The 27,005-nt window shown below is 40.1% G+C and overlaps 1 protein-coding gene across 40 annotated transcripts in view; it reads right to left on the reverse strand.

Moving 5' to 3' along the window:
* Window positions 1-2,473: 2,473 nt before the first annotated feature.
* CLASP2 (cytoplasmic linker associated protein 2) overlaps window positions 2,474-27,005 on the reverse strand; it is a 277,986-nt gene continuing 253,454 nt past the window's right edge. For all 40 annotated transcript variants that reach the window (XM_034761038.1, XM_034761043.1, XM_034761035.1 and 37 more), the window contains 5 exons: window positions 18,548-18,741; window positions 16,502-16,630; window positions 11,912-12,118; window positions 7,513-7,629; window positions 2,474-4,681 (listed from right to left, as the gene is read on the reverse strand). In XM_034761038.1, the coding sequence (XP_034616929.1) occupies window positions 4,595-4,681; window positions 7,513-7,629; window positions 11,912-12,118; window positions 16,502-16,630; window positions 18,548-18,741 (734 nt within the window). In that variant the 3' untranslated portion in view covers window positions 2,474-4,594. The remainder of the gene's footprint in view (window positions 4,682-7,512; window positions 7,630-11,911; window positions 12,119-16,501; window positions 16,631-18,547; window positions 18,742-27,005) is intronic.

Consider the following 27,005-nt stretch of genomic DNA (forward strand, 5'->3'; position numbering starts at 1 on the left):
ATATGTAGGAGCTAGACAGACTACTAATTTATTTCACAAATACATCTCACTGATGTATTTGTCACCAAATATCAATCTCTCATCATTAACCTGGAGTGAGTGGACTTTGACTGGCAACCTAGGCTCTGTATTCCATTACCAGTTTACATGAGACTGAAACAGTATTTTGGGCGTTTGTAAATGCATTCATATGACAAACATTTATTAAGGTGTATAGTGAAATTTTCAGTGTAAAAGGTATTAAGAAGCACAAAGATTCAAATGAGACATGTATATCCTGTAGGTGCTTCTAAAAATCTTTCCTATATTTAGGTAGACAATCTTCTTAAAATTATACATCATGTAATGAATTTTAAGAGAATATTTCTGATCAATGAGTTATATCTTTGCAGTCTACATAGTTGCATGCCTGGAAAGGTTGGGGGCAAAATTTACACTGAACAATTAGAAAAGTATTTATTTACAATTTCAAAGAACATTTTTATGAAAACAAATTAATTAAAAATTCAGTGGCACTAGACTATTTTAGGATATTTGCAATTGCAAAACTGGTAAGTTTGCTAAAATGGAAAAACACTAGTTTTCATTCTCCTGATAACCTTGCTGGTCCCAACCTCACCACTTTATTTCCTTCTTGCTTAGTTTAATGTTTACCATATTCTAAGTCTATGGCTCATAATAATTGACCTTTACCATAACAAATAGAATAATTCCAGTTACCATTAAGCATCAAATGCATTTATTGCTGCATAATTCACCAGCCTTACTCCTCAGCCTGGCTTTACCTTGTATGTATTTGTTTTCAAAAGGAAAACGTTATATTTGAAAGTTATAATTGAGAATTCTTTAAAATGCTTCCTTTACTGAAAATTGAAATTTGTCTTCAATGGACTTTTTACCTTGAATTAATTTATTGCCAATTAATTCAAGGTAACTAATACATTTGTAAAGGCTAGCATGAATATTCCCAAAATATTTTTTCCCAGGACACAAGCATTAATCCTTATCCTAGGACTCCGCCCTTAAAACACTGAAAACAAATCTGTTGTCTGTAGTTTTTAAAGGAAATTCTAACAAAATTAAAAATCAACACAATTTAAGTTTACAGTGTCCCTTCAACTTCAACTAATTACCCCAACTTCCTGGCTGGGGCTTAGGTTGAGCACAACACAACAGTCAAATTTTATTTTAAGACAATTGGCATGTCAAATCACCTTTACATTTATTATTCTGACTCTGGATATATTGTGGTTTTATTTTTACATACAACTGCAAAACATAGATATTCTACCCCCATAATCAAACTTTTTAAGAACCATAGGTATATGTTTTAAAATACGTGTTCCAGCTTAAAAGTTTTGCATTATAACCTTACAAGGAAAGAAAGGCTATTAAGAGATGACATCGTCCTTAGAACTATCTGAACTTTTTGCTGACCAACAACACTGTAAAACTTCTTTTCACTGCACTACATCTTTATGCGCATTCATTAGAGATCTCCAGTTTAACATGTACAAGACACCATTAATTATAGTTGCAATTAAACTGAGCTAGCTTTTATTTACAATATAGGAAATAAAGCCCAAGTAAAGGATTATTGTAGTTTGTCCAATGTCAATGGGAGCAATATGCATTTTGATTGTAAACTTCCACACTCCTACCCTATGATTAAATTAATACAAAACAGATCATTTTCACAGGAAAGTGCATACTCAGCAATCTGTTCCCTGTGACTAGCAGATATGGTCAAGTCATTATTCAGGATTAAAATTTTTTAAACATTTAAAATTTACGTTTAGTTTTTTTAGGACATGGGATGTTTAAATATGGTGTGACATATGATTGTGGTCCAAGCTTCTTATGAAAACATGATTTCTTTGTCTTTGTGAACATATACAACGCACCCCACCCTACCGACCCTCCAAAAAAGTAAAGAACCAACTTTTAGCCTTGCTATCTACATACCCAAGATAACATCTCTCTCTCTCTCTCTCTCAAAGGGACTGATAGCTTTTTTCCCCCCTGTCCACATCGTTAAGGAAAAAAAGGTTATAACATTAGGCCATAAACATATTTAAATAGGGTTATTTTTGTAGTTATTTTGTAGAACTGGGACAGACGCCATGTTCAGAAAGAATGGAAATAGCAAAGTCCTCCTGAGGTCAAGCCTTAAAAGAACGCTCTTCAGAACAAACAGAATTAAGATCTTATACATTCACACTTATGAAGTAGGATTAAAGTAGGGCTGTTAAACTGTAATCTGAGTGACAATTTTAAAAAACAGGGATTTTCTGTACCACTGAAATAAAGATAGCAAAATCCTTTATGAGAAATGGGATACTTAGAATGTCTAAAAAAGCAGCATTCTGAACACACAGCAATTATGCAGAATCTTTTGAAAACAATATTGGTGCCTATGACATCTATAATCTTTCACATAACATGATTAAATAAAACAGAAAAACGGCCTGTATACATTGTTAATTTTTTTTCAAGTAATGTTATGTACATTTTATTGCCAGTATATGCACAATGGTAAGCAAAGAACTATAAATACACAATGTAGTTAAACAGTAGAAAACAAAGAGAAAGTTGCACACAAGGGAGGAGAGAAAGGGGAGACACTACTTTCCTGATGCAGCTGCTAAAAAAAAGGTCCAGTGACAAATAATGAGAATTTTCCTTTTTTAAAGTTTTTACATACATTTCTACATTTCCCCCTGCCCAAAGAAAACATCTCTGCAACAACAGCAAACTGCTTCTTTAATAACCATGTCTCAACTTTCTCGGTCAGATTCACTTTAGATTAAGTGAAAATGACCTCTCAAAGAGTGTAACTGCAAGTATCCAGCTCCACTTTTATTCAGTTTTGTCTTTCAAGGTAATTAGCAATTGAAGTGCATTAGCAGTTCCTTATGATATTTGGCTACATGATAAAGAACAGGGCTTCGAATACACAGTAGCAAATGGTGATTTGAAAAAATAATAAAAAAAAAGATTTCTATAGACAGTTTTTCCACAAGACACTATGGGCAGCAGCTCAGTCAAAAGTAATCACCCTGAAAAGGTAGAGAGAATTTTAGCTTAGCACAGAAGAACATCCTTGGCACTGCTATTTTCTCTCTTACCAGGACACATGTCCTAAAACTAGACCATACCATAGGTAAAATAAAAAAAACCCCAGGTTCCATCATTCCTGGACAGGGTGCTGTTTTACCCCATCTCTCAGCTAAGTAGCTTGTTGATTACATCTGAGAAACAGAAAGACATTCAGGGACATATATTTACTTGATTTTTGTTCTCTCTTTCCATTATCATAAATACAAAGAAGCATTATTAACAATAAACTAAAATTTAAAAAATAAAACAACAACCTGAAAACATTTTCACACCTTAATCCAGATGGGTCTTGATGATGCGATTCAAGAAAACCATGCAAATAATTTGGTGCAGCTTTCCCAATTCATCCATAACTTTTTTTTGTTGTTGTTGAAAAAGTGGCAAGATTCATAACGCTTGTGATTCTCCCGCACCCTAAAAATTCAGTGCAGAATGTTGTAGTGCTTTTAAAAAGACAACCAATGAACTGCACTGTTGTCATATATCCCCCATGTGAGTTACAATACAACACTACTGGTTCCAGCAACTAGGTTGAGAGGAAACATTCTAGTGATAAAGATAAATACATACTGAGCATGCTTGGGCAGAGCACTCCACTCTGAGGCATCCTGCTTGAAGAAAGGATGGTGACAAGGATGGTTCAGGTCCATCAAGTAAGTGTTTTCTCAGCTGCTAGAAAGCAGGTTGTCACACTATCACCAATTTTGCAACACTGGACCCTGAACGGGATGTCTTCCACATTATGATGTGCTAGCTGTACTAGTCCTCTACGGCTCACACTAAATTCTTATTTATGGGACAAACATACAACCAATGAACAATATCACTTTCAAAGAACTGGATCAATCCAGTTTTTTTATGGGCATAATTCTCATACTCCAGAATATCCCAAACAAGATACAAATAAGATGATGTACCACCAATACAGTGACTGAGTCTAGCTGCAGTTCAGACTAGTCCTGCCTTGTTTCATATAATTTCTTCTTTCTAACAAAGGATATGATATTTAAACAAAACTGCAATAAAAATGGCATGTTATTCTGCAGCCAAAAATAAAAAAGCAAAAGAATTTAGATTTTAACTTTTAAAGCTTAAAGCATTCCTGTTTAATTAGCATTTTTAAAAATTCTTTTTAAATACAGTCATAACACTGGTAAAAGTTAATGGGAAGACACACAGAGGAGTGCGAACAGGAAAAGTGATGGATTAGATTTTTAAAATTTATTGTGTTTTGACCAGCTGATATTAATACTGTTTTCTCCTTGGATTTGGAATAATTCTACTGCAACAGTCACATGCAGGCTGAGGGTTAGCCATCAGTTTAAAAAAATAACAAAAAAAGAAAACAAAAGACAAACTGGAGAGGAAAAAAAAAAATAAAGAGTTCCAAAGGTGTGCGTGAGAATTTTCCTTTCACTGATATCAGAGTGCCTGTCCTTTCTTTAGAAGACCTGGTTCACTGTCGTCAGTTTCATTAGCTTTGTCCAGAAACATCTGCTGCTGTGTCACCTGCTCCAGAGCCTGTTTGTGCACGTTTGATGTAAAGGTTCAATAATTTCATCTGAAGATTTAATTCAGAAATGCATTTGTTTAACATTTTATCAGAAACACAGTTTAATAGTAAAAATTCTAAAATAGTCTATCAGCATGGGTAAGAAGACAGACAGTGAAGAAAATTCTAAATAAAGCTGAGTAAATAATGGATTTTTTTGCTTCGCTGGTAATGCTGAAACACTGAAATAAGTTTTGTTTCAGGTCAAACCGAAAATGAATTTTTTTTGGCGAATCAAAAAGTCTGAAATATTTAGAGTAAGGTTGAAACAAAACATTTTGGTTCAACCCAACATTTTTCATTTCAGTTTTGAGTGGTTTTACAAAAATAAAGGACTAGAGTCAGAAAATGCCTGGGGGAGGGAAGAAGAGGACCTCTTTTATAACCTTTATCCCAGTGTACTCCTGGGGGAATTCTGCGCCAAAAAATTAAAAATTCTGCACTCAATATTTAAAAATTCTGCAAATTTTATTTTTCAAAACAACACTATATAATCATGCCAGTTTCAATTATTTTGGTAATTTATTTCAAAATAGCTGTCAGCAAGTATGTCTGTAACAATACAGACACTCACAAAAATTCTCCCAGAAGTAGAGAGTTAAAGAAATCCCTACGACAACCCAGTTCCTGTTTCTCTGCGCCCCCACCCCAAACACTGACACCCACTACCCCCCCAGAGTCCAGGAGTCCAGAGGGAGAAACAGCCTGATGCTGGATCCCAGACTTGCATGGAGTTTCCCCACATGCCACTGCTTCCTTCCATTAGGGTGTGCTGGGAACTCTTCCTCCCCCTCCCTCTGGCCTTGTCTTCTATTTACGAGCTGGGCTTTGCCAGGTCCAGCAGCCCCTAGTGGTGACCAATAGCTCTGAGCTCATTTCTGTGGGGGGAAAAGGAAATTCTGCATGCACAACATTATTTTCTGCAAAATTCTGCATCGTGCAGTGGCGCAGAATTCCCCCAGGAGTAGCCCAGTGGTTAGGGTCTCTTCTGAGACATGGGAGTCCCAGATTCAATTCCCTCCTTTACCTGATGTGGATCAGGAACTTGAACTGGGGTCTCCCACATCCAACGTGGATGACCTAACCACCTGCCTATAGAGTAATTCTCACACTTTCTCCCTGGCCCAATGATTACCCATTGTCAATTATAGTAGATATTCATGGTCATTTATGACAACAGATAGTCATTTTGCCAGGGAAAGAGATTGAGAGTGACTCTCTTGTGTGGTAATTAGGGCACTCAACCTAGGATGTGAGAGATCCAAGTACAAGTCACCGATCCTCATGAGGCAGAGTAAATTGAACCTGAGTTTCCCACACTCAGCACAGTACCCTAACCGTTAAACTAAAGATTATAAGGGAGGTCTGGTAACCAAAAAATATTCATCCAACTTTAATAACTGAGCTGTTTTCCCTTCGGTGAAAGTAAAGATCTTTAGGTGAATTTAAAATAAAGGAAGAAGTATCTTTTTATGTACCTGCAAGTGAAAAATTCAAAACAGACCAACATTCTTCACAAGGAGTTATTGCTCAAGTTGTATTAAACACACAAAAAAGCGGGGAGCTGAAGTAGTTGAGCTGGGGTTAATGTTGTTTATTACTAAATTTTAGAGGCACTGTGAATAAGTTGGTGTTATTTTTATCAGAGAAAACCCATTTTGATTCTAGTAACTGGTAGGGTTTTGGGAGCCCTTAATGCTCAGGGTAAGTGGGGTTTTCTATTCCCTAAAAAATCCTTGGTTTTGGGTCATCCCATGTAAAACCATGTTAAAAAAAAGGAGGGGGGGTGTGCGCAATAGCCACACAGTGGAAGTTTTGGATCTTATCACTCATCATAATGCATAAAAGTGAGTCATCTTATGTATTTCCCAGGACAAGATCATAAATAATTAATGTTCAATTGTCTCTATGTAAATTAATGACAGGTTTCAGAGTAGCAGTCGTGTCAGTCTGTATCCGCAAAAAGAACAGGAGTACTTGTGGCACCTCAGAGACGAACAAATTTATTTGAGCATAAGCTTTCGTGGGCTATAGCCCACTTCTTCGGATGCAAGCTTATGCTCAAATAAATTTGTTAGTCTCTAAGGTGCCACAAGTACTCCTGTTCTTTATGGAAATTAAATTTTTCTGCAAATGTGCAGCCATCCAAAAAGATGCATTAAAGATTTTGTGTTTTTCAAATAATACAAAAATAATATGTACTTAAAAGGTTGTGGCATGCAAATTACTTAAGGAGAGGAACAGATAGAAACATAATTGGTTAATTTACTTCTAATGTACCTTTATCTCCCACCAAACGATGACATTTTCAAAAGGCAACACCAGATGGAGCAATGGTGGAGATGAAAGTCAGTACACTGATTATGTTCGGTGTGGAATTACCTACCATCTTATGTAATATATACACAACACTAAGTCAATACACTGATTTTGAAGGTGTACTCAACCATCTTAAGGATGTTTATGCGAAGGTTCCTTAATCTAATTTTTCAAGGAGAATTTTTTTTTTTTATATTTTGAGGCACAGTTGTGCTTTTTAGCTAATTTATAATATAACCAAATCTAATCTAACACAGCAAAACATGGGGCCTAATTCAGCATTTCTTATAAATCAATTAAAACTTTACTTGCATGAAGATTGGATTTATGGTTTGCATATTTTTGAGTCTCACAGATGAAAGTCACCGTGATCCTCTCTGTTTGCTAGTAGCTTCAGCAACCTGGGTTATTATTCCTTCAGATATATACTTTCTTAGTTTTAATAGTTGCTCACAACTACACCGTAAACATATACATGCAATCAGGGACTAGGATTTCTGTAAATGGCATCCTCCACTTACTTTGCTGCCTGTGAGTTGACTGAGATGTGGTTTTAGTTCATCGCCAATTACTGCATGAATGGCTACAAGGCAGAAAACACAAGCCTTACGAACACTGCTCTCCGAATTATCATAGCCCTAGAAAGCAAGGAAATTAACATTAATAGCTAGCATATGACTAAAATTCCAAGAGCGATATTTCTTTTTATAGATACATCCCCCCCAAAAAATCACACTAAATGAATGTTAAGGTTACCAAGAGAAGCACTCCAAAGTTAGAAAATGCCAAAATTAAACTTGCCCAGGTAAAGAGAGGTTATTTATCTGTAACTGTTGTTCTCTGAGAGTCACCTCTGTGCATTTACACTTGTGGAATATGGTGCCCCAAGCATAGGACTGTGGAACTGCCTTGAAAATCCATGTCCATTGAGAAGCACGAGAGATCTTGCATGCGTGCAACATCATTGCCCTAGTCGACAAAAAATGCATCCACCAACCACCTCAACTCCTTCCCTCTAACTGTTGAGTCCAGATGTTATATAGATCTCTGAGGTAAAGAGGAAGGGCGTAGGTAGTATGAATATACAGAGACGACTTCTGAAGAACACTAGTTACTGGTTAGTAATCTCCTTCTTCATCAAGGGTCTCCGTGCACTCCCACTTGTGGGATATCAGCAGGATGATGGTGGGTGAGGAGTTCTTAGTTAAATATGGACTGTTGTGCTGCTCTCTCAAACTGAGCATCAGAATGCAACTCTAAGGCTGAGGAGCAGTGCTTTGTGAAAGTGTGCACTGAACTCCAACTTGCTGCTTGCTGAGCTTGAAGTTTCTTATGTACTTGTTGAGGTTTCTGAGGTCCAGGATGGGTGTCAGACTGTCATTCTTCTTGGGCATCAGGAAATAGATGTAAAATCCTTTCCCTTGGTGTTGCTAAGGAACCTCATCTTTGGCTTTCTTCTTGAGAAAAGAATCCGCATCTTACAAAGGGATTCTCTCCTATGAGAGGTTCCTGAAGAGGGAGGTAACCATATGGTTGCTTGTGCAACCTTATTTCTGGAATTTCCTAACCTTTGAGAGCTTGTTGTCACAACTGTAATGCCCATTTAATGCAAATTTCTTAAAAATGTAACTTCCTAATTCTCTTAAACACCCCCCACCAAATATTGTGGAATCAGACTGACCCCCAACTTAACACATCAACAGTGTTTGGACCATTAGGTCCACAGACATCTACCACTTGAGCTCATGGAGTAACTGGCAGCAGCAGCAGCAGGTTGCCATCCTCCATGTGGACCAACACTAGAGTAGGATGATACACACACTTTGCCAGTAGGTTTCACAGCAATTTGTTGACAGTAGAAGAATGCAGACTCAGGACTACCAGGTTAAATTCCAGGTTCTGAAGGGAGTGTTTGCTAGTGGTTAGAGACCCTTTTTCCCGTTTCACTCAGCCTCTCCCTGTCCTCTTCTGTTCTTAGCCTCTTTTCTCCAGCTTCTTCCCCACCATTCCCATCTGGCTCCTATCCCCCTCTTATTCCTTCACTGGCTCCTGCTCCTATCCCCAATCCTCTATTCCTGCCCTTCCCCAGCTCCTGCTGTATGTGTCCCCCTCTTCACTTCTATCCTCCTGCAGAGGTGGGCTAGAATATACCGAGTACAGGTGGAATCTTTGGAGAATTTAGCTGTCAAAGTCTAACAAGTTTCTCCTGAGCATGAGCAAATAGAACAGTTCTAACTTGTCCAAATATGGGCAAGTTTTCATGGGGATAGCAAAAAAAGGCATCCCCCACAAGAGGGCGACTCCTCCTGCCTCAACACCACCAAATTTCAAGTCCTTGGTCGAAAGCATGGAACAAAATAGTGACAGGATTATTATTATTTTTAACGTGGGCAATACAATGCACTTTCCCCTAATCTATTTCTTGGAAATGGCTGAATCATTTTTACTAAAACTTCCTTCCCTGCCAAAAAACAAAACAAAACAAAACAAAACAAAACAAAACAAAACAAAACAAAACAAAACAAAACAAAACAAACAAAAACAAACACACATGCCTGAGACACTTAGCAAGGACAATTTCAGTCCAAACTGTTAAGTTTGGCAAAAATATAAGTATCTGAAAACAGGTTCTTATAATGGAAAGTATTTGGCAACCTTACTTATGGCAACATTTCCTGCACTTCCTATAAAGAGGATTATGATGGCACTGTAAAAATATCTTTTGTGCCGAAAAAGTAATACTGGAAAGAAGCACAGCTGAACTAGTACAAAATTTTCCATTTTAATACACTGGTTAACATAAAACAAAGTTTAAAAACATTTAAGCTATAATTCAGTCTGCCCTATCCAAACCTCAGCTCGGCTATGAGACCATTTGGTTATGTCTACAGTGCAATAAAATATCCATGGCTGACGCATGTCAGCTGACTTGGACTCATGGAGGCTTGGGCTGGGGGAGCTATAAAATTTCAGTATAGATATTCGGGCTCAGTCCAGAGTCTGGGCTCTGGAACCTTTCCCCTCATGGGATCTCAGAGCCTGGGCTCCAGCCCAAGCCCAAACATCCTCTGCAATTTTTATAGCCCCGCAGCCTGGGCCCTGTGAGCCTGAGTCAGGTGACACAGGCCAGCCATGGATGTTTTATTGCAGTGTAGACATATGCTTTGTGGCCCTGTCTTCTCTCTCTCATTTTTAAAATAGTGGATTTTATACGAAAGAAAATAAAAACTATTTTAAAGGAACAGAGAAAAATATTACATAGTATCTAGAATCACAGAATATCAGGGTTGGAAGGGACCTCAGGAGGTCATCTAGTCCAACCCCCTGCTCAAAGCAGGACCAATCCCCAGACAGATTTTTGTCCCAGATCCTTAAGTGGCCCCTTCAAGGATTGAAGGTTTAATAGGCCAATGCTCAAACCACCGAGCTATCCCCACCCCACTATACAAAACCTTTAAACTGAATTAATAGAGCCAATTTAAGTCACCCAAATGTATGATAAGATCCTGCAATACGCTGAGCATCTAATAGGTGAAATCATAACTTCACTGGATTAAGATTCTTAATGATTTAGTAGAGATCAGCATGTGGAACATAAACATGATGATTGCATAATATTATTTCTTTAACATGAACCAAGACTTCTCAAATGTTAATTTCAATGTATATCATCACTAGCCACTAAATTAAGAAATCTTCCTGAAAATAAAGTATCACTAAAAGGGTTTCAAGTAATCTAATCTAAAGGCTGAAAATGTGTTGCACCTGGATAAATGTTTTTTAATGTTTCTAAAATCTTAGGGATTCTGTGCATTGTGGTCTGTTGAAGTAAATGAGAGCCATTTCTAATCAACGGCACAATTAAAAACTGCAAATAACTAAATTCAATAAGATGACTGCTAGATTATTCTGCACATCAATACAAAACCAGACCTCAGTGGCCCCAAAACAGATTATCCAATGTTTTCATTCTTTGGGCAACTTCCAAAAAGGAAAGTCACCTCATGGACTCTCTTTCCAAAATCCAAATCCCGCCCCCCTCGTTCTTAAAATATTTAATTTTAAGAAATGAAGGGAGAGCTTTACAGGACAGTTTTGAAACACAGATTGAGAACCACTACTTAAAAGTAATCTATTAATAGCCCCTAAAGCTGAAATTTAATGTAATAATTTTATTCTTTATGAACACATTAAAATGTAATGCATCTCCTTAAAGTCCTAGACTGACTGACTGAGAATCAGAATGATGTTGCTCCAAACAATGAAGATATTTTGGACCTGTTTCGGAGCACCCCATTGTGTTTTTTTTTTCTGAGGGTCTCCTGTGTTTGGGATCTGGGCCTCTGGCAGATTCCACTGAAGTGCTGCTTTTGCCAGGGCAATAATGTCCTTCACCAGCATTGAAACAAATACCGCAAACCCCAAAGGCTTCCCTTTGGTCCGCCTTTCCAACAAAAATAGAGTCTACACTATAAATACCACTGCACCTGTCTCACCTCTGCTGGATTTGAAGTTTCAGCCTCTCCATTTCTCTGTTCTTCCCTGTGACTCAATCTCCTCAGATAAACTTTCTGCGAGTACTGCCCCTTCACTGGACTCACTACATAGCTAATCCTGGCTTCTGCAGCTATACCTTTCTCCCACTCCCCACCCTTCCTTATACAGCCTCTCCTCCCAGGAGATTGTCACACACACTTTCTTTTGAGTTCCTCCCTCAACCTGACCACGCCATCCCCAGGTATACCAGATAGAGCTCTCAAACGCTCTCTAACCATTCCTGGGCCAGTGTGGGCTTTATATACCCCATCACAGGGCCACAAATGCAACCATCTACTACCCAAATCAAAATGAGAGCTGAGTGAAATGCTAAAGAGATTTAAACTTCTGGTTTAATTCTTTACATCTGCTGTGGTTTCTTACCTGTATTAGACCTGGCACAATCTCTGGTAAAAGCTGAGCAAGTGTTTCTTTAGATACTCTCTCTATCACTTTTGTCTGCATTTTGATTGCAGCCAGATTAATGGGGTAATCTGCAGTTTGGATAATGGGACAAAGTACTTTGATGCACTGATCTGGGCTAATGGAAGTGGCCAGCATTGAAGCAGCTTCTTCAGCAGATCTCACCACCTAAACAAAGATTAAATAAAACAATGAAGAAAATAGTTTTTAAAAAATGCTTATGCAGTCTAAATTCTGACAGTTCTGCTCTTGAACCTTGCAGTGAAATCAATAGATGTTTGTATTTTTATTTAGTTTTATTTACAATTTAATTACATATCTGCAGCTCTGCAGCACTGTAAAATGATTTGGACTGGAAGAGACCAATAGAGACAAATTTTCAAAAATCCTTGGTGTGACAAACTGGGACTGTTCTTACTGTGGTCTTTGAATGCTGACAGGGAAGTGTGGCTAGGATGGTCTGCGTTGGGGGATGGGAGACTGACCGAGGGAAAATACCTGAGCATGTAATGTGAGAACCCAGGAAGGGGTTAGAGGCCAGGTGACACCTTTGCTCAGGAAACTGAACAAAGGCTGTGGGAGGGGTCGCTGAAGGGAGAGTTTCAGGAGCTGGCTGGTGATATGGCTGGGAGGCAGACGGGGCTCTGACCTCCCAAGGGGGCTGGGGTGCCCTGGGACCCCAAGATGGACCTAACTGGGGGGGATCCTGTTGTCTGTGCCTGCAAGACCTGTCTTGGACTGTGTTCCTGTCGTCTAAATAAACCTTCTGCTTTACTGGCTGGCTGAGAGTCATGGTGAATTGCAGGAAGCTGGGGGTTCAGGGCTTTGTGTCCCCCAAACTCCGTGACACTTGGCACCCAGCAGATCCCAAATGCAAGCAGCTCGTCTGAAAACCTGGGTAATAATCTAGGCCTAATCTCTGCATTGTGGCAATACAGACATCAACATTCCCCAAGTCTCCCTGGCAATAGGTGCTGAGTCAAGCCTGGAATCTCTTTAGTGATTGCTATTCCACATCCACCCTTGACAGACTGTTGAAGTTTTTGTTAATATTTTTAACACACAATTTCCTTACTGTAACTCTCTACTTCTCGCAGGTCCTTGCTGATCAAAGACACAGATTTTCCATTCACTCAAGAAAATTATTTTAGATAACACATACATTTTTACTTCTAAAATTAAGTCTAACTTGCATAAAAGTTAGAAAAAATAGCAAAAATTTGCACCAAATTCTTCAACTAATAGAGGATTTAGTAAGGGAACATAACAGTTATTAGTTGGGTGCTAACAGTTCGCAGATCAAGAGGATGTGGATACAAATGGGAAGACTGGACAGGGTTCTACCCTAAAAGGCATGCTTCTGCAACCATGCTCCCTGCTGGCTGGCACAGCACACAGACAGCTTTGTTATGTACAGAGTGCTGCTTGCTACGTGAAGCTCTAGAACAGGGGTGGCCAACCTGTGGCTCTTCAGAAGTTAATATGCGGCTCTTTATATAGGCACCGACTCTGGAGCTGGAGCTACAGGAGTCAACTTTCCAATGTGCTGGGGGGTGCTCACTGTTCTGCCACAGGCCCTGCCCCCACTACACCCCTTCCCATCCCCTCTCCTGATCCTGCTGTACCCTCGTTCCTCCCTCGGGGAGGGAGGGAGAGGCACTGATTGGCGGGGCTGCCAGTGGGCGGGAGGCACTGGGAGCGGGGGGAGGGGTGGAGCTGATGGGGGGCTACTGATGTATTACTGTGGCTCTTTGGCAATGTATATTGTTAAATTCTGGCTCCTTCTCAGGTTCAGGGTGGCCACCCCTGCTCTAGAACGTCCCCCTTCACTGGTTGCTTCTGGGAAGGGGTTAGGGTGAGTCTGAACTCATGTGCAAGGGCTTGCACTTTCCCTGTCCATTTCCAGGGAAGTAGGAGGGGTGAACGCACCAAGACACTCCCTGCCACGTCTGGCGATTGTATGTAGGGACTCATGGGAGTGGTGAGGAGGAAGAGTCTACAAAGCTCTCGTTCTCTCCCTAACTCTGCCCCCCTTTCTTTCTCTCTTTCATGAGCACAGTGAGGAAAAGGGTGTGGAATGGGAAAGGAAAACAAGTGATGGAGAGAATGTAATAATGAATATACTGTAGGGAATAAACGGGGAGGGAGGAAAAAGAGGAAACTGAACACCCTTGCCCTGCCCCGAGGCCCCACCCCTTTTTCGAGGCCACCCTCCCCACTCACTTCATCCCCATCCCTCTGTCGCTCGCTCTCCCCCACCCTTGTTCACTTTCACCGGGCTAGGGCAAGGGGTTGGGGTGAGGGCTAAGGCTGGGGGCTCTCGAGTGGGGCCAGAAATGAGGGGTTCTGGGTGCGGGAGGGGGCTCCAGGCAGGGGGGTTGGGGTGCGGGCTCCAGAAGGGAGTTTGAGTAGGGGCTTAGGGTTGGGGCAGCAGGTTCGGGGTGCAGGCTCCAGGTGGTGCTTACCTCAGGCAGCTCCCCAGAAGCAGTGACATGTACCTCATCTCCTAGGTGCAGGGACGGCCAGGCAGCTCTGCGCACTGCCTCTGCCCGCAGGGGCCTCCCCTACAGCCCCATTGGCTGCATTTCCTGGCCAATGGGAGCTGTGGAGCTGATGCTCGGGGCGGGAGCAGCCTGCAGAGCCCCCTGGCTGCCCCTACACCGGAGGGACATGTCGCCATTTCTGGGGAGCTGCGCAGAGCTGGATAGGGAGCCTGCCAACCCTGTGCCAACCGAACTTTTAACGGGCGCTGACCAGAGCCACCAGGCTCCCTTTTTGACCGGGTGTTCCAGTCGAAAACTGGGCACCTGGCAACCCTAATTTTATGGTGGACATTGTAGTTATATTTCTTTTATATATCAATACAATTATGTCTCCTGTTCCCCCCCATGTGTATTTCCTACATCTGGGGGGAGGGGGGGGGAGAGAGAGTGAGTGAGTGTGTGAGAGAGAGAGAGAGAGAGCGAGCGCGGTACTGTGGCTTCCTTCTCTCTGCATGTTTTCCCACCCCGTCTTTTTTACCCTTCACATTTAAATTCACTGTATTTCCCCTTTCCTTCTTTATCCTCTATCCCCACTCTGCATCACCTGGTTATCCTGTCATATCCATGAGTTCCCTTTGCTCCCCCTCTATTGCTGCACCAACGCTATGAGAAAAGAACTTTCAAGCATGTCCCCCCAGTAGTATAATTTGGCTAAAAAACTGGATGGGATAGAACTGTGGCCCCTTGTCATGTTCAGTCTCATCCTCCAACACATCTGCAGTGGCGCTGTTGGTCAAAGCAACACTGTGCAAGGCCAGGTGTGAAATTTCTTGCCTTCCCCAACACTCCACCCAGCCACTAATTGGCCAAAGATACTTGGTAGGGAAAAAGCTGCAGTCCCATACCACACTGATTCCAGTGGCAGGGCAGGGTTCTTCTGTTTGAAGGAACATGGTTGAAGCTGCATGACCCCCAGGACTGCACAAACAGTTTAAAACCATAAAGTCGCACTATTAACAGCATATATGTTACAGCAAACAGCATGTCAAGGAATTTCTGAAGTGTTGGTATCTTTATACATAATTGAGAGCATTTCTGTATATTATTAAAATGAATTACCAAGCTCTGGATTAACCATGTTGCTACAAAACATTTTAGAATTCGTCAATGGACACAGAACCATCACATATGCTCTTTGCAACAACACCATGCCATACAAGTAGATTCTCATAGGGTTTTCCATTGACACCTTTTGTTTACTTTTAAAGAGCTTCTAAATCTCCAGGTGGTATAGTAGACCCAACTTGCGGTCAGATTAATTTGTTTTAGAGAAGTACTAAAATGATAAGAACCATAATATTTGCTCCTTTTCTTCGGTTTACAAAAATTATATCAAGATGTATCTTTTCTCACCTTTCCCTCTGTTGAACTAGATGTAGCATTCATTTTATGCTTCTGCTTTTCTGAGAAATACACTTTGAAAAGCAAAAACATGATAGTGATGATACAATATAAAAATGTTTCCCCGTGTACACATTTCTTCTAGGACCTATAGCTTTATAGGGAGGCAATCTCCTTTATCCTTCTACTAGTACCATCTGATGCTCATATTTAGTTGGGTGCATCTGTGTGTCATTTGGGGACAATAGGTAAGTAGGAATTCACTTTATTAGGGTTGAAATTGTGCATTTCAGGGTCCATAAAACAGCAATTCTTCCTACTCTAGCATGCCTTTATTAACCAATATTTGCTGAATCCTTGACTATCAAACCAATTACACCTCTACCCCAATATAACGCTGTCCTCGGGAGTCAAAAAATCTTACCGCTTTATACGTGAAACTGTGTTATATCAAACTTGCTTTGATCCGCCGGAGCACGCAGCCCCCCTCCCCCGGAGCGCTGCTTTACCACGTTATATCTGAATTCGTGTTACATCGGGGTAGAAGTGTACTTCCCCACTGGCATTTGAATAATTTATCAAGCATGTTCTTTGAACATTACATTTGATTTGTGCTTTGACATGTGTCATCCTCAAATACACAAAACACACAGAGCCGCTTACTAACCTCCTTATGAGGATCCTTATGAGCTTCTAGTGTCTTCATAATTGTAAGCTCCGCATAATTTTTAAATCTTGCTGGTTGGTTCCTTAGAATTTCTCTTAAAACTTTCAATGCCAAAGCTCTGATTGCATGCTAAAGGTTAAATATTGTATATAATTGAGTTATTTCTCTGAACGGACAATGTGCTTTTAATATTAGCTCAGCAATTGGACACAAACTTGTTTGACAGTGGAAATATAATGTAAATTATAATATGCTCCCCCCAAATGCATACAGTACAAGCCTATTCATTCAAGCCCTAAGCATATGGAACTACCAGAAAAATCTTTACATCATCCCAACCCATATTCTCACCCCCCCCATATATATATATATATATCTCTCTCTTACATGGTGTTATGAAGTTTTTACTAAGCAACGTATGTAGATGCAATGTATGCTTGCAAAAACACAAGCAACATATGCAGATCATCCCAAGTGAGTGCCAATAAAACCTTTACACAACACTATTCCCATATTTTGTCTAAATCATTTATTTTACCAAAAAAAAAAATGGTTTAGAAATATTTTAGTTTTCAAAAATGTTATTGCAATTTTTGAGTCCCTCTGATTGAAAAGACATGTCTAGTTACAAGTCTAACTATGGTATACTAGTTATAGTAAGCCTAATTATATGGAACTGAAAGGGACTTGCCAATTATAACTACATTTTAGAAGCCTCTAAAATTACTTAACATTTATTTTCTATACATAATGTTGTATGTGTTTTAGAATTTTCTACCTTGGAACATAGCAGGGGCTAGCAAAAGCTAAGTTTCGTATCCTCCCAGAAAGCTAGGGAAACCATCTCCCTCCTATCCCATATTCTCCTCTTTTGGAAAAGTGTATACACTAGGGATGTAAAATATTAAATGGTTAACTGGTAAGCATTAGTCTTACTGTTAATCCACACTAACTGTTAATCCCCTGTGTGGGGGTCTTGAACCAGTTCTCCTGCAACAGACTGACCTCGGCCCCAGCCCAGTCGGGGCGGGAGGTGGGGGTTAAAGTAGTCCCCAGCCTCCCCCAGCACCACTGGAAGGGGTTTGGCTGCGGAGACGGAGGGCGCATTGGTCAGTGAAGGGAAGGGAAGCTGCTGCTGGGGTGGCACGGAGTGTCTGCGGAGGCCACATCGGGATAAACTAGGTACCTGGTCCCCTCTTCCTTTAATCGGTTATCTGGTTAAACAATTTAATTTTATAGTTTAAATGGTTATCTTATTAAACAATATTTACATCCCTAGTGTACACAAACTTCCTATTTATATATTTTTAAAGTCAAGCTTTGCATGGCCCACTTAGAAGGCGACCTACAAATAAGAATACTTTGAATTTCATAGTAATTACGTGAATACACCCTAAGGTAAAAAAAGGATGAGCAACCAATTTTAAGCTTCCATAACTCCCACCCCAGAGTTCAAACTAATAGTACTCGCTGTGCATAATATATATGAATTATACTGTCATCCACCATAAAAATCACCTGAACATGAAACCAGTATAGGAAACAGGGGAGGGAGAATCAGAGAAATGCCTTTTTGATACAAAAGGGTGTGTATTTTTCAGTTATTTTGTATTTTATTTTTTTAAATTGCTATCAATATAAATATGTAGTATGGAGAAAAAGCCATGTACCTGACCCCTATCCAGTCCATTACCAGATGCTGGACTGTGTGTGCCTAATGCACAGAACTTTGGACAGAGTGGGAGTCAACAAGACTGGATACTGGGAGAACCCAAAACACGAAAAAAACCCTGTAAAGTAAACATGACGACTGTCTCTTTTTACTTTTTGGGACACTAAGATTATTCTAAATTTAAAGAAATTTTCTTAGTCCCATTTGTAGACTGTCATTACAAAGTATTTTACTACTACCAGCAACTTGTTTATCCCCTTCTAGAGATACCATTTAAACCCAATATGAATTTCATCCATGTGAAGTGTTATTGAAGAATGGGCCCTAATGTCAAAAGCAACTTCCGGGCACGGTCAACTTTGGGTTGAACTTACCTCTTTGTCCCCAAGAGTTTCAAGTAACAGAAGTAGTATCGTTTTGAAGTGCTCATCCCAAACACCAAAGGATTCTTCTTGAGTCAATTTCATAAGCTCATACAAAGCAGCCTTTCTTTCTTCAACTCTCTCATTATGGTTTGACAATTCCTTCAGTAACTCTGCAACCAGATCAGAATGGTCCATAGGGGGCTCTATTAAAAAGGAATAAATGGACATATTCCTCAAACTGTAGAGGTGATAAAAAGCAACTCCTATCACATAATGCAGAGATAGTTTTAAGGCCTATCAGTCTAGAAACTGTTGTTTATTTTTCTCAACTCTGTCTGCAAGGACATTTTTACCCTCAAAATAAACACAAATAAATACTGTATTTTCAGTGTGGTCAGCATTCCTGAGAAACAAATGTCTGGCATGATGGCAAAAATCAACTTGCAAATGAACTGACTGCAGCTTGAATCTTCCAGTGACTGAACAGGTATGTGAAGCTGACTAGACTAGGAATTCCACAGGGCTGCCGCTGCTCAGGCTGCTGTCACTAGGACAAGCTCTCTGTGTAGGAGAATTTAAAAAATATAGGGGAGGGATACCACAGTGATGAACAAGACATGAATAACTAGACTGATACTTATACAGATTGGGCAGTCAACCCAAGATGCCAGCAAAACTTCAATAAAACCTGGTCTCCAATGTGAATTCAAATATCAAGTTGTTGTCTTTATTTTGTTACCAAATAGTAAGATATCTCTGGCCTTTGAAAAGGGAACTCTCATGCCTTCTGTCTGTGTCTTACTGTACAGGCAGAAGATTAAGAACCTCACAGTACTTTTTGAAGGAAAAAAGGTAAAACACATATACAAAAAAATCTCTTTCTCAAATAAACTTCTATTTTACAAGGCATATAATGGAAGGAGTCAAATTTTAGCACATCTGCAAAACATGGCAATTAAACAGAGTCTTGTATTTTTCTCTAGGACTATTTCAAGTTGACACTGAGCTACAAGTGAAATATTTCTGCAATAAAATTTGTTACGACATCACATACAGATAAATCCCACGTTAATCAGTCCTTGAGTTTATTATTACGTTATTACTATTTAGTAACAATAAGTCATCTTGGGGAGAAGAAACTAGCAAAAAGTGAATTAATTAGAACTGTGTAAATTTTCACTACCTCAGTATAATATTTACCATCTACTGAATATTTTAGATCAAAACTTTTTCTGCAATGCACAGAATAGAACTCCACTTGTTCCATTTATCCTCTGTTTTGGATGAATAACCCAGGGACATGGATACATGAAAACAAAAATGTTTATTCAAGTAGTACCTCTCTCCCCTTCGTCCATAAATTAGTATGTTAGAGTTTATGTGACTAATAATGCATGCTTTGCAAATTCTCTAAATGGACCATTAATGTTCACCTAAAGGAAACTGTTTTTTGCCTCAACCCTATGATAGTCATTAATTAGTACAGAGGACTGGAACAGAAAACTTTTACTGAATATGATTATTTTTATTACCAAGGCCAAATTAGTCTTGCCACAGACACTGAAGATAAGATACCATGACAAATTTTATTATTGGGAACACATATTGACATTATATTAGGGAAACGAGGCATATATTCTGCCCAGACAAGTTAATTCCACAGTATAAATTTAATCAGCATGATATTCTCATCAACATTGCTGACTTCACACATTCAAAGGTTATTGCGTAAGTTCACGTGCTAAGAAATTTAGCAGTTTTTGAAGGACTGACATTGTATAATACTGCTCTAGGTACCAAATAATTCAATTAAATGTATAGTATGAATTCGTAGCTAATGCGACACTAATTTTTAAAAAAGACTCCAGAGGCGATAATGGCAATTACAGGGCGGTAATCCTAACTTCAGTTCCATTAAAATGGTCGAAACTATAGTAAAGAACATGGGAGGTGGGTGAAGCTTCCTCTTGGAGAGGCAGCAGCACACCAGACAGCCTCTTCTGCCTGTGGCCCCACCCATACTCCACCCCTGCTCTGCCCCAGGCTCCACCCCCCTCCCCACTGTCTCCCTCATCTCTTCCCTCCGACTCCCCCTCCACGCTCACCCCTGCCGTGTGCACATCCCCCTTCCAGCCAAATCCCTGAATCGAAGCAAATGAAAAAAATATATATTTGGAAAAAAAACAAAAAAAACCCTCCACTTTTCTGCAATTTCTTTCTAAAGAAAATGGAGCATGTTTTCCACTCTGTGCCAGATGGTGTTTGGGAAGACTGGACACGCAGAAGATACCTAATTAAAAACACTAAATTTGGGAATAAAAAATGTCAATCACAGGTTTTTTGATATACCCTGATAGCTGACATGCAGGCAGCCTGCAAAACAGCTTTTGCAAGTGCCCCGACCCCCTCATTGATCCTGGGGAACATATAATGGCAAACAGCAGTTAAAACTAATTGAGAAATCTCTCTCCTTTCTTCACACAATAAAACAAGGTGTCAGGCCTCACCCTCAGCTGGCATTTACAGCCTGACAGGAAGAAAATGGCTGGAATCAGACTGCAAAAGCTGCCACCTCATTTTCACTTCTTCACATAAACAAGCTTGAGCACTTCCTATGTTTATTGTTCCAACAGCAGTAAGCACCTCAGGCAACGAATAAGAACTGCCAAGAGGAGTGGCTGCTGCAGCTAGAGATGAATCCTGGCAGTAAAATAAAGGCTGGCTGCTACTTTAACAACAACAATACCCGCTTAGCTCACAGAACCAAGAAGGCAAAAAGTCCCACTGAGGCAGCATGGGGATGCCAGCTTTATGTACCAGACCAGCAGACCCTATATCCCCAGGGGTGAAGGAACCAAATCCCCAGCCCCATTCTCATGAGAAACTGGCCACCAGGCAAATGTAATCGCCCATCCACTGAAAAGAGTTGAGTCTTATCCTCTCCTCCCCGCCGCCACATTCCTCCTCCCTCTGCCTCCCACTTCTTTCCCTCCATACCCCTCTCCCCACAGACTTCCGCCACTCAAGTTCTCTCCCCAGCTGAGCGCTCCCCGGCCCTGCCCATCGCAGAATTTGAACAAGTAAAAAAACCCAATTGCCCCACGCCCATTGCTTACCTGTGGGAACGCTCTGAAGGGCTCTGGCCCAGGTGGAGGGGGATCCATTACTCCTGGCCATTTATTGCTTAGTCTCAGCTGTCCAGTCCCGCTTAGCTGGCACTGGCCCTGAGGACAGGACAGCATAGGGTACCTACTGCCACAAGTAATCCAGCCTTCCCTGCAGCACACTGACTGACTGCACACATAACATAAGGCTGGCTGGCCTACCTGCATCTTTGTCTAGCCCTCCCACCTCCTATTTTATAAAGTGATGATGGGGGCGGGCCCGGTGGGGCTCTGCTCCTAACTCCCTTTGGCAAGTTGCTCCACCATCACCCAGTGGGAGGAGGAGTAGTCCCATAAAGTCCCAAATTTAAATTCTCCTTTGATCCAGGAGGAGTGCCTACTGCATGAATGCTGATCAAAAAGAATAAATAGACACAAATCGGACATCAGGAACGGTAACATACAAAAGCCAGTAGGCGAACACTTCAATCTTCCTGGACATTCTATACCAGATTTAAAAGTAGCTATACTTGAACAAAAAACCGTCAGAAACAGACTTCAAAGAGAAACAGCAGAACTAAAATTCATTTGCAAATTTAACACCATTAATTTGGGCTTGAATGGGGACTTCGAGTGGCAGGCTCATTACAAAAGCAGCTTTGCTTCTCCTGAAATTGACACCTCCTCATCTATTATTGGGAGTGGACTACATCCACTCTGATCGAATTGGCCCTGTCAACACTGTCCACTTGTGAAGTAACTCCCTTCCCTTCATGTGTCATTATATAATGCCTGCATCTATAATTTTCACTCCATGCATCTGAAGAAGTGGTGTTTTACCCACAAAAGCTTATGCCCAAATAAAACTGTTAGTCTTTAAGGTGCCACCAGACTCCTTGTTGTTTTTACTGCATGAATGAAGCATAAAGGTTTTGGAATTATAAAAAACACTTTGCAAAACTGCACTTCTAAGCACTTCCATCTGATGTCCTCAAAGTACCTAACCAAAAACAATGAATTTACACAAACTCCTGTTAGGCAGGCAATTATTATTATTATCCCTGTTTTTCGGATGGAGAAACTGAGGTACAGGTTAATTAAGTCCCCTATCTGCTGTCTTTTTAAATCAATGGAAAGACTCCCCTTGATATCAAGCCTTAAATGACGGGTCCAATGTCACACTGGAAGTCTGTGACAGGGGGGCCATTAATAAAACCCGATCTCCACATTTCTAGCAGTGGGGAGCACAGGCCACTGACTGCATTGAGTTGGAAGTTCACCCTGAAGTCCCACCTCCCCCAGTACAAGGACTCGGCAGTGAGGCTGCACCTGACCTGACACAATGCAAGGGCTAGACATGTAGATGAACACGATTTGTTGGGGAAGAATCAACACGTCTTTTGTAAAGGGAAATCATACCTCACCAATCCATTAGAATTCTCTGAGATGGTCAACAAACAGGTGGACAAAGGTGATCTAGTGGATATAGTGTACTTGGTCTTTCAGAAAGCCCTTGACAAGGTCCTCACCAGAGGTTCTTAAGCAAAGTAAGCAGTCATAGGATAAGAGGTGAGGTCCTCTCATGGATCAGTAACAGGTTAAAAGACAGGAAACAAGGGGTAGGAATAAATGGTCAGTTTTCAGAATGGAGAGACATGAATAGCGGTGTCCCCCAGGGATCTGTACTGGGACCAGTAATGTTCAACATATTCATAAATGATCTAGAAAAAGGGGTGCAAACAGGGAGTGGCAAAGTTTGTAGCAATACAAAATTACTCAAGATAGTGAAGTTCAAGGCAGACTGCGAAGAGTTAAAAACGGATCTCACAAAACAAGGTGACTGGGCAACAAAATGACAACTGAAACTCAATGTGGATAAATGCAAAGAATGCACATTGGAAAACATAATCCCAACTATACATATAAAATGATGGGATCTAAATTAGCTGTTACCTATCAAGAGAGATCTTGGAGTCATTGTGGATGGTTCTCTGAAAATATCTGCTCAATGTGCAGCAGCAGTCAAAAAAACTAACAGAATGTTAGGAACCATTAGGAAAATGATAGATAAGACAGTAAATATCAAAATGCCACTATATAAATCCATGTTACACCCACACCTGGAATACTGCATGCAGTGCTGGTCACCCCATCTCTAAAAAGATATTAGAAACTGAAAAGGTACAGAGAACGGCAACAAATATTATTAAGGCTAAACCTCCATATGACGAAAGATTAAAAGACGGGACTATTCATCTTGGAAAAGAGACGATTAAGGGGGAAATACGATGGAACTCTACAAAAGCATGACTGGTGTGGAGAAAGTGAATAAGGAAGTGTTATTTACCTCTTCACACAACACAAAAACCAGGGATCACCCAATGAAATTAATAGCAGCAGGTTTAAAGCTAACAAACTGAAGTATTTCTTCACAAAATGCACAGTCAACCCGTGGAACTCATTGCCATGGGATGCTGAGAAGACCAAAAGTATAACTGGGTTAAAAAAAGAATTAGATAAGTTCATGGAGGACAGCTAATAGCCATTGATAGGCCTAAGATGGTCAGGGATGCAACTCCCTACTCTGGGTGTCCTTAGGCCTCCGACTACCTGATGCTGGGAGTGGACAACAGGTGATGGATCACTTGATTGCCATGTCCTGTTCATTCTCTCTGAAGCATCTTGCATTGGTCACTGTCAGAAAACAGGATACTGGGCTAGATGGACTATTGGTCTGACCCAGTATGGCCATTCTTATGTTATGCTAAAAACAAATCCAGCATGCCTGTCCAATTTTTTGGAATACTAATGTTTGACAGACAGGCTGGAATGATCAATACAAGTAAAGTCAGTAGTTTCATTCAATTTACTAAAATCACCAGAAACACCATGTCCTTGGTGGTAAAGGATGTTCACACTGTAATATGATAACACCCTGCTAAATAGAGAGATTTGATTATTTTTACTTGGTGCAGAATTCATATGGCCCGCATATTTCTGTGTCCCCTGTGCAGAAAAATGAAAATCTGCAGGGGGGAGGACACAACACGCGCCTCTTCCCCAGCAGCCCAGGCAGCGCGTCTGTTCCAGCGTGCCTAGAGCAGTCTCAGAGTTGCAAATCACTGCAGGGGGAGAGGGGCTGGGCATGCGTGCCTGTGGGGGGAGATGCTATCCATCAGGGGGCAGAGGTGGGCGTGTGTCCCTGCCAACAAGCAAGATAGACTCTGTCCCTCTTGCTCGCTGCTGCGGCTCGCCAGGGGTGTGCAGGGGTAGGTCTTTTTATTATGCAGGAGGAAGGCTCTTTCCCGGAGCCAAAAAAGTAGCAGCCTGCCTGCTAGCTAATTGATCTCATTCTCTGAGTCAGAAATGTAGCAGCCCGCCTGCATAGTAACAGTGTTTATGTTCCTATTGTTAGTTAACTGTTCCCATTCTTAGTCAATTCCCCCAGGAGCATAAAACCTGTAAAAAGTTTTAAGGCTCCTACATTGCCACAGTGATGTAAAGCCTTATAAATGACAGTAAGGGAATCAGCTAGGAAGATCTATGTACTTTCTCACATTTTTCCTGTGCCAAAGTGGCACAATGGGGTTAGATTACAGCTCAGGATTTGTTTTATTTACCCATTTAAAAAAAAAAAAAAAGACTTTGAGGACAAATAAAACCTTTACCAAGCAGTCAATAAAATATCAGGACAATCAGAAGCAAGCACTTCCCAAAGTACCTAGTCAAGTCCAGGACAATGATTAGCAAAACTGTATGACTTTCATGTGTGAAAGTCTGAGCAATTTAAAATGACATTCTTCTTATTTTTTTTCCCCTCTGTGGTGTTCTGTAATGTAATTTAAATGAAAATCCAGGATTATAACTTGAATGCAGGGTATTAATTACCAAGTGTTTGTAAACTTAACTTTCTTGTGTTTAGGAAATGATGAATAGTTATTGTGACGTTTTCTGTACTGTAGTTTAAATACATTACCAAAATAATTGAAACTGGTGTGATTATATTGCATTATTTTGACAAATAAAATACGTTGAATTTTGAATTTTTTGGTGCAGAATCCCCCCCAGGAGTAATTATTACATTACTGCATAATGTTATCAAAATGAAAAGCTAAGAGTTGTAATGATTAACATTTCATTTCTTATGTTTACATATCAATGATATGTAAAGATGTTAAAACTTCCTAAATAAATAGTAAAAGACAAACATTGGTTATTTACTCACCCCAACCATAACTTGGTAAAAAGCTATGTCAATAACTAGAAGTGCACTTAGGTTAGATCCAGTAAATATCGCATCTTTTTATCTTACATAAAATAACTGAAAACTAACTGACAGTGGCTGTTAATGCTGACAACTAGCTATATAAAATGGTGACGTTTCAAGAAAAGCTGAATATAAGTTAATTTTTCAAGTAGAGAATCTCATAAATCTCATTCTGAGTGCAATTACTAAATCTGAATACAAACAATGCCAGAGAGTGTATTGTTTTCTTTCAGGTAGTTCCTATGGCAAACCATTGCTTAATACCAGAACTACAGTTGAGACAGAAGCAAGAAATCCCTTCTCATCAGTCTCTAATAAGAATTGCTCTTAATGACATAATAAAGATTAGACTATAACTGAATACTCATTTCAAAATATTCACTATCTACTGAAGCAATACGGCAACAATCCCCCCTTCCAGTTTTTCTGCATTGCCATCATATTTTAAAAGGTTTCCTTGAGATTTTCAGTAAGGTGTAAAGCAGGTACAATTGGGAGTGTCAAGAGGCCAGGGGCCTTTTGCTGGTGTATGCTCTATGTTAAAGAATAGTGAAAAGTTAAGACTTCATTACAAATCTGTGTATTCAACTTAATATGATATCATTTCATCATGAACAAAATCACTTTTCTATATACTTGAATTTGTTTCTGAGCATGGATAGCAGCATTATTATAAGGTAAACACCATTAGAATTAGACTTTAAAACCTTTTATAAATGTATTTTTAATGAACATGAGGTACTTATCAAAATGAAAGAGTAATTCAAATAATTTATAATTTTACTTAAGTGCCTCAAGGTCTACTTGGTACGACAGTAAAGATTGTTTGCCAGACACTAGTACAGGTTCTACAAGCTTCCTTCTCCTTTATTTAAAGAGGAATCTCTCCACTGGTCCACAATCCACTGTTTTTGCCCATCTACCCTTTAGCTGTGCATAGTCTAACCTGCAATGGAATACCAAAAGCCACAACTGTTCCCTATCCAGTTGTTAAACCACCATTCCCTCCAATCCAGGCAACTTCAACACACTGAATATCTGGGGGTAATGGAAAATAAATTGAATATATCAATATCAATATAAATGAATAACACAG

The sequence above is a fragment of the Trachemys scripta genome, chromosome 2, assembly GCF_013100865.1.
Source record: "Trachemys scripta elegans isolate TJP31775 chromosome 2, CAS_Tse_1.0, whole genome shotgun sequence".
NCBI classification, from domain to species: Eukaryota; Metazoa; Chordata; order Testudines; family Emydidae; genus Trachemys; species Trachemys scripta.